Genomic DNA, 9,152 nt, shown 5'->3' on the forward strand with positions numbered 1-9,152 from the left:
TGGTATTAGATCACATGAGCATTTTCTACACTCTCATTGGTCAATGTTTAGTTTACATAATATTTTACTCACCAAGTCACTTCGAATGGCCAACTCACATTAAACATGAGACTTTTGGTCGCTTTGCTTTGCTCCAAATCGCTGCCAATGTGAATGACCCTTAATAGTTTTGACCAACTATTCTGATTTACATTTGGTAGAAGGCTGACGTAATCAAAACGTTCATTAAAATATTTTTAAATATTTTAAATTAGACACAGAGCCTTTCTCTGAACCACAGATGATTTTCAATGAGGCATTACATGCAACTTTATACTGTAGCCAATTATCATACATATGCTGAACTCATGTGTTTCCAATAACGTGTTGCATGTGGAGATTTGCAGCCGTAAAAATGTGACTAAGTCTGCTCATAGTTATTATCAGTTATGAAACACTTCTGATGCCCTGCAAGCTCTTGGTAAAGGCCATTTGTTATGAGGGAGAATAATATTACAGCATCAACATTATAACGCATAACGCAGATAACGCATTTTCACTTCATTCTGCAATATTTGGATTGATTTGAAGGATAATACAATTCAAAACAGAAACTCAAAATGAGGAGAACAACTTGTGGACTAATTTGTTAGATACTGTGCAAATATGTCCATTTGAAAGGAGGAGAGTTTGTGAATAATTCCTAATGTAAATCCTGTTATCAAGGAACTAAAGGAATTCTAATTAAAAAAGTTACCGCTTTCTGATCAACAAGACGCAAGATGGAGAATAATTTAAATTTAAAATGTAAAAACCTTTATTTTTTAGCATGCAAAATAAACTCTACCCTGAAGAAAGACCATTTCTTTGTCCACATCCACAGAAGAGTTGTTTTTGCACTTGATACCTGATGAATTCATGAGTAAACATTTTGCTTTTGGCATCCCATTTAAACGGTTTTCCTTACCTCTTTATAGAAAGGTTCATTTGAATATAATGAATAATACATGAGTACAAAGCTATGAAAGCACAATGGAAGAAGGCCCAATTTCTGTGACGTTTCATATTCTAATTTGTCAAGCAAATATATGATATTTTTACCATAGATAATGGTTCTCAATCAAAAACACTGTGGCCAACTGGGTGAATCTCACAAAGGAATGTACATTACATACATATACATACATACATACGTACATATACATATGTATATATATACACACACACACACACACACACTTTTGCACCGATTTTCATTTCATTTTGCACTGCGAGATTTCGACAGTTAATAAAATCTATAGTAATTCCATCCAGAACAAAAACTACCATGACTTACTATACACACACACACACACACATTGTATTTAATTGTCATAAAAATGTCACAATGCAAAAAAAAAAAGAAAGTATTTGTTCACTGTTTAAAAAACCCTGTGAAATTTATGGTAAAAATCACGGCAGCTTTTTTTTACCATAAATATTAGTTCGATGTAAAACATAAAAATTGCTACCGTATTTTTTACGGTAAGGTACAGTAAATGCAACGGTAAGGTTTTTTTTACAGTGTGCACTTCCAAAATCCATACATTTAACAGCATTTTACCTGTGTGAGCTATTACAGTTTTTCACTGTATATAGTAGGGTACATACTGTTAAGCAATTAACATGTCTTTTCCATTGCTTTTTTACAGTTTTTTACCGTAAAAAAAAAAAAAAAATTACAGTGTTGTTTTTGCAAAAAAACAAGAGTTTTGCATAACAAATTTCTTGTCTTTGTGAGATTCACTCAGAGACTAAATAGTCTTTTGACAAACACATGCTGCATAAAACCATGTTATCCAGACACAAGGGCAGGACACTGGCACAACACATCAAGGATATTTCTTTTCAGTCTTTTACATTTGGAAACAATACTCAAAAAATAGAGCAGGAGACCCTTCAGCACAACGGCCCCAGCTTCATCTGTATCTTATCACCGTAACAGTCCCTTAAACAGAAAAAGCTGGGGAACATATGAGGAACTGAGCCAGACTGAGTCTTCAAAGAGCGAACAGACTTCATGGAGGAGGGGTCTCGCTCAGCGGCCCTCATAAGGGCTGGTTCTCATCATTCTGACAATAAAAATGAGTGGAATAAAAAACAAACCAAAACGTTTCTTTTGAAAAAAAAAAAAAAGCAGCCGGAGATTTTTGCAAACTGGCTCTCTTTCTTCAAAAGATCCTCCTTCTAGAGCTTAGAAGAGGTTATCCTCCTGCTGGAATGCTTTTGGAGAGAAAATCTGGCACATTCTTTGCAGACTCCCTGTGGATAGAGGGACAGAAAGGACCATAGAAGGGTGCTAATACTGTTGCTCAGGGTCCGACACTAGAACGGCGTACACTTCCATAAAAACAGGGCTGCGCAAGCATGCAATAAAACAGTCCTTAAAACTCCAAAACAGCACTGCATTTCTCTCTCTCTCTCTGTGTGTGTGTGTGTGTGTGTGTGTGTGTGTATGTATATATATATACACACATAAAGAGTTGTCCCTTTTTGAAGCTGGTCAGCCCCTTAAATCCAATAAACAAGGCACTTGAGCACAATGGAGGTGGGCAATATTCCAGTACAGGACAATGGAGATTGGGGTGGGTGTTAGTTGGTTGTTGGTTGTCAGAGTTACTTTATGGCTTCTGCCCCTTTATTGGGCTAATCCTCAAACATCCCATGATGATTGAGAAGCAAAAGCCAACTCTGCAAATGCAATTGAGAAGCAAAGGCCAATTCTGTGAAGACTTGAGGGGGAGGTGTGCTTGTTATAAAGGCTTCGACAAGACAGGCATTACATGCTTTTCACAAGAAAATGTGCCTACTTAAATATGTCTACATGTTCGCGACACATACGAGCATTTTCCAAGTATAAATGCAATAGAAAACAAGTTCATTAAAGGAGCTTGGTTTTGGAAGAGTTCATGCCCAATCACACATCAGCTGTTGTAGAAAACTGTGACAATCTGGGATCTGAATCGATCTCATATCGGTAGTGATACCCTTCCCAGACTTCCCGGCATGCGTCACGCATGTCGTTGATGCGCTTCTTAATACCTTTACGGTTCAGGTAAAGCACAAAGAGAAACATGAGACCAACAAATCCCAGCACGAGACCCAGGAACACGTAGGAGGTCTGCAGTGCTAGGTTGTCGCCCTCTCCAACCTTATGGCAACCCAATTCCAGTTCACCCACAGTCAATAGCGAAGTGTTCTGCAATGCGACGGGGAACGCACAAGTCAGGCGCTCAACGTCCTCTACACGCACTCGTGAGCCGTTCAGCCATGTGGCAAAAGGCTCGATGTCACATGTGCAGGTGTAAGGATTCTCCGCCAAGTGGAGCCTAACCAAACGCAACTGATCCATCTCCTTTAAAGCCTCTTCACGCAAAGTCCTGAGGGCATTATGGGTGAGATCGAGCTCCTGGAGATGATCCAGTCCTGTGAATGTGCCGTTATGTATGGACACTATAGAGTTGTTGGAAAGCTGAAGGCGCTGCAGGCCGACAAGATGACAAAAGATGCCAGGGGGCAAGTAGACAAGGCCATTACTGGACAGGTCCAGCCCCAGCAGATCACTCAAAGTACTCCAGCGAAGAGAGGTGGCCAAATCGATGACAGACGAGTGGTTGTAGAGAGCACGACTGAGGTTGAGCTCCCTCAGCATACGGCTCTGGACAGTGAACGCCTCAGGATGGATGATGGCCAGCTGGTTGTTGCTGAGGTCCAGCGATCTGAGGCTACGCAGACTAGTAAATGTGTGAGACTTCACCTCAGAGATCCTGGACAGAGAAAAATGAACAATTTTACTCTACACTCTTGAAAATAAAAGTTCCAAAAGGAGGTTTATGCAGTGATGCCTTTGAAGAAGCATTTTGGGTTCCCCAAAGAACCTTTCAGTGATTTTTTTTCTTTGTGTGAATAACATTTTAATAATCTAAACTTAATAATCTAGACTTTTTCCCTCTATAAAGAACCTTTTGTGTAATGCAACGGTTCCATTAATGTTAAAGGTTCCTCGTGGGTCCATGATTGTCAAGGCCAATCATTTGTTTTAATCCATGTCAGTTTAGGCTATTTTCATGGCAAGAAAGGCAACACTACTTTTTAATGAAAATGCATTGATAAGCATATTTAAAAAGAGATAACACCAACAGGAGATAAAAGTTTTTTTTTTTTTTTTTTTAACACTATTAAACCCTCTTTCTGGGAACTTTCTGAATAAAACAACGTTATGATGATGGAGTGTTCACATCTGGTCCTGTGGTCACATCCTTGACTAACAAGATCCTACTTCATTTCTTCATTAAACTGTTTTACATTCTTCAGCACAATGCATAGAATTTGGTTCATTTAAAAATGAAGCACAAGCTACAATTATCTGAGGGTCAATAAAACCTGTACACACATTAAACATCTTAGAGCTTCTATTTGAGCTTTCTCTTTTGAAAAAAAGTACGACTGTAAGCACAGTTTCAACCAAAATACAGAAACATGTAACTTAGATTTAGTCTTTACTGTCTTTAAAATAAGAAATTAAAATGACAGAAAGCTTCTTACACAGTTTGAAGAAGATCCCATATAAATTCACCATGACTTTACTCTAGTAACAGTGGTTAACATAATGGCATTTTTAAGGTCAAGATGAATTAGATCATTGACTTTACCTGTTGTTAGACAGTGTTAAATTTGTCACGTTATCCAGTCCCTGGAAAGATTCGGGTCCGATCTGACTGATGTGGTTTCCGATGATGAAGAGGTTTCTGGTGTAGCTCGGTATGCCGGTCGGTATGTCCCGCAGATCTTTAGAAACGCATTTGACCGTGAGCGCGGCTTCTGAACACTCGCAGCCGACTGGACACACCGATGCGCCCGCAGAGAGCGCAGCGCACAGCAGCCCGAAAACAAGCGCGCACCGTCCAAGGGCAAACATGGTGAAATATCAGCAAAACTTCATCAATCTCACTAGAGAAATGCCCTCATTTAGCGTGTGTGCGCGTCCAGGGATCCTCTTCTCCAAAGTCGCTCTCCAAGTCCCGCGTGCTCTTAACTTCACTCAGTAGTGTGTGTGTAGCCTCCCTGCGTGCTCGACTTCTTTGCATTAGAGAAACTCATGTGTGAATGAGAGGCAGACACTTTATTTCCATGAGAAAAAGAGGTTCACTGTGTGGGGCGTTTGATCCGCTTCTCTCACACAATGGGACTGAATCACTACTGCTCTCAACAATCAGCAGGGAGGAGCTTTGGACTCACACCTCTCCCCCTCCGCTTCACCATATAGACCGGTACTAGGATCACTCACATCTCACACTCATCACAGTGATTGATAGGCCTAATTAATAGTGATTAAAGCTCATCAAAAGATTACGACAATCCAAGATCTCTCAGTTTAGTCGATCTTTGACTTCAGTATAGGCAATAGCTCAATGTCTCCAATTTGCTAATGCCAATACACACTTAAAACTGTTCAAAAGTTCCTTGTAGGTTCTGCAAAGGTTATTGTGGCTGCATGTTCTTGACAAAGTTACGGTATGCTATACACCAGAGCAGTGGTTCTCAAATTGGGGGGTGGGTAAACTTTCAAAAGGGGCATTTACCCATAATATTCCAACCAAAAATGATGTCCGGAGGGGATTGTCATGAGGATTTGTTTTTAATGATCCTATAAGATTGATTAAACTCTCTCTCTCTCTCTCTCTCTCTCTCTCTCTCTCTCTCTCTCTCTCTCTCTCTCTCTATTTTTTTTTTAACGAGGGATGAACAAAACACCAAACCTGGTTATATTTACTGTATCTGACAAAATTTTGGGGAAAAAAGGGATAAGCTACAGCTATGCAATTTCCATCACATCAAAGCCTGGCCACATTTTTTTTTTTTTTTTCTAATCATGATTCCTTCAAAAAAGCCACAAAAAAACTGAGGGTTCTAACTTAAGAAAGTTGTATATCCAAAGCAACAAATTCAGCATCTTTTGCAAGACCAAGAAAAAAAACTGTTGTATAGGCCTATGTGTTTTGATTTCTTTAACCCTAAAAAAAGCTTGAAATTAATATGATTCATTATTTGAATATATGACAGTCTTTGTTCCTTTTATGCAGGGGCCTCTGAATACTGACTGGATGAAAAGCACTGTCGAGCTTCTTCAGTGTTATTGGCTTCAGGTTTTCTGAAGATTAATCTAGTTCAATGTTTTTGCATGGTTAAGTTGGGAACATTGATGTGATATCCCACTCTACAGGACTCCTCATCCTTTGAACTCGGCGGGGGTCTGTTGAAGTGCAGGGGGACAATAAGCTATGAATTCAACACATTGTTCTTTTGCCTGCTGAGTCAGTCATTTGTTCTCTAGCGCAATTAACTGTTTCCAGGGGAACAGTGCAAAGGAGCACGCAAAAAATAACATTTGAAACATTCTGAAAATACATGCATGTATCTTAAGTCATGCTATATATATCCTGAGTCAAAACCGTGTTGTCCACTTTTTTTGGAATTATAAACTCATCTAAATTGTTATTGAATAAGGCAGTGCTTGTTGTAAAATATAATGCACACCTGTTAAACCAGTTGTTGTTCAGAAACCATGAACAGTGTAATGAACTACAATACTTAGAAGAACTGTTTAAACTTATTGTTTATTAATTATGCCTTTCATCATGCTGCTATTGAAACAGTTTTATAGAGACAAATGCAGCTTTGCACTTAGAAAGATTTTGAAAAAAACATTGTAGTAGTAAACATTTTATTGAAATTAATGACGCATGGACATTAAATATCATAACTTATACTGTTGGCAGAATCTGTTTGAAATGTGATGATAATACAAAACTGGGAACTTTAAATGATTTAGAAGATGATGTTTCCATTGGTTTTTGATGACAGGATATTGGCTTTTGCCATTGGTTTTCTTGTTATGGTCACAGACTCAGCTATGGGGAAATACATTGTGCAAACTCAATAACTCGATTTTAAACCACCATTACTGGGTGCTTTGGAGTAAAAGGAAAAGTAAATGACAATGAAAGACCAATATAACACTTTAAACTGATGCACAATTTATAAAAATAAATCAGATAAAGCACGCAGTCATCTTTTTCACATTCTTATATTGAATGCAGAATAGTGTAGAAGGTTATTGTATTATGAATATAAAAATAGGTGGTAACTCATCTGGAATAAGAAAGGCTTTGTGAAGTGTTTTTATTTGACCCTGTTTCTAGGTGTTCCATGTGCTCTTACTGAATGGCTAATGTTATTCAGGGTTAAAAAAAAAAACACTCTGCTTCTCTGTAACACTCAACATACCACTACTGCATCAGAAGGCAAAATACATGCGGCCAGTTCTCTATAAGGCAAAATATATCATTACAAAGATTCTTGTGACCTGATATTAAAATGCATTTGATTATTAGCTATAAATAAGAAACCCAGAACTATCAACTGTTAAATACCAATCGCTAATATCATACTTTCTCAGTAGCAGACACATGCATACTTAGTTACAACAACTTAAAATTTGCTGAGATAACTTAAATATCCAACTTAACTAAACTTAATATTTTAAGTCAAGCACGAACACATACTTTTTTTAAAGTTGAAACAACACATTATTTCTTATTCTAATGTTGAATTTTAAGTTGTGATAATCACAACAATCCATTTTTTACAGTGCAGAACATGCTTAGTAAGCAAACATTCACGTGGGCGCACACACACACGTTCAAATCACACTAATGCAGTTGCGGTGACAGTTTTAAAAGTCTATTTGTTAGTAATTGTGCAAAGGTAATGTAGGTAGCAGAACTGAAAGGAAAACATTTGCAGCTCCTTTTTACGCATAGTATAGATAAGTTGTAAATTAGCCAATAAAAGAAACATAAAATCTGCTAACAGAACTGTTCTAATGCCAAAAAACTATCAAATATTTAAGTGCCACTTTCCATATAGGGAAGCCTATAATGTCTCACTGCTTTTTAAAGGCAGGACACAAATCCAATGTTTTTGTTGGTAAAAGTTTTTTTTTTTATACTTTGTAGCTGCGTCACACATTTTACCAAACGATTTCCCCATTACAAGAAGGGGAACATTAATTGTAACTGTGACATCCCAATCATTTAGAAAAGTTAACTTTTACAAAGAATTGTGTTGACAATGACTACATTTGTCAAGCTCAACCATTCAAACCTGTTAGTAATCAAGTTATTTTTAATAATTTATGACAAATAAAAGTTTATCAATAATTACAAGTCAACAATTGGTCCCAAACAAGCCAAATTCGCAAACCTGTAATAAATTGTTATTAATATAATATATATTTTTTTTTATTTAAAAATCACACAAATTAGCCTTGTAAACAAATATAAAACAAAATAAAAAATATTAAATAAAAAAAAACTATTTTATAAATAGTTTCAGGCCCTTTTGTCCCCTATTTGTGGAAAGTGGCATGTGAATTTTAACATTTTACATATTGTAACTATAGACAGGATTTCAGTGAATGAATGAATGTTTTATAAAAGTATAAACCCGTGGAATGCCATCATCTTTAGGGATTACAAACAGGAAATGGGAACTACTGGGCTGCGGTGACTATTAAAACAGTCAAATGTGCTTCTGATCCACTAGTTCACGTCTTTGAAGACAGGAAAGCCGTCGGTAAGAACGTCACACTTCACACAGGCTTTCTAATCTGATCAGCTCTAGCCGGTGCCAGCAGGGGCCACACACTCCTCACACACACACACACACACACACTGCAGCCCATCTGAAGAGTCTCCAAAGAGCTCAAGACACTTGGCTACCTGCTGCTCTTGGCAATACTTCCAAAGACTGAGAGAGTGTGAAAGGGGGAGTGAAAAGGAAAAATGTGAGAAGAGAGAAATAGGTATAAGAGGGGAGTTCAGTGATTTTTCCCTTTGAGTCGAAACAAAGAGGGGATTTCATTTACGCACAGGAGCCATGGAAACGGATTTGGTGTCCAGACCATAGTCTAAGATTACAGCAGGATTCGATGCGTCTGAAACTAAATGCACAGTTCAATGCGACAGTGGAGAAGAGCAAACAGACCTCTAACAGGATTTCTGTGTTCTAGATTACGGTAATGGAGGTTAGATTCGATCTAGAACACTGAGGGCCCAATTTGACCTCAGGTT

The 9,152-nt window shown here is 37.8% G+C and overlaps 1 protein-coding gene across 1 annotated transcript; it reads right to left on the bottom strand.

The window, feature by feature from the left end:
* Nucleotides 1–896: 896 nt before the first annotated feature.
* Nucleotides 897–5,155, bottom strand: tpbg1b (trophoblast glycoprotein 1b). The gene is made up of 2 exons (XM_081376181.1): nt 4,671–5,155; nt 897–3,785 (listed from the first exon to the last, which is right to left on the bottom strand). Exons 1-2 carry the CDS (start codon nt 4,934–4,936, stop codon nt 2,936–2,938), a joined length of 1,116 nt encoding a protein of 371 aa, XP_081232307.1. The 5' UTR covers nt 4,937–5,155; the 3' UTR covers nt 897–2,935.
* Between the last annotated feature and the right edge of the window lie 3,997 nt (nt 5,156–9,152).

Source organism: Scardinius erythrophthalmus (assembly GCF_964197995.2).
Source record: "Scardinius erythrophthalmus genome assembly, chromosome: 10".
NCBI classification, from domain to species: Eukaryota; Metazoa; Chordata; class Actinopteri; order Cypriniformes; family Leuciscidae; genus Scardinius; species Scardinius erythrophthalmus.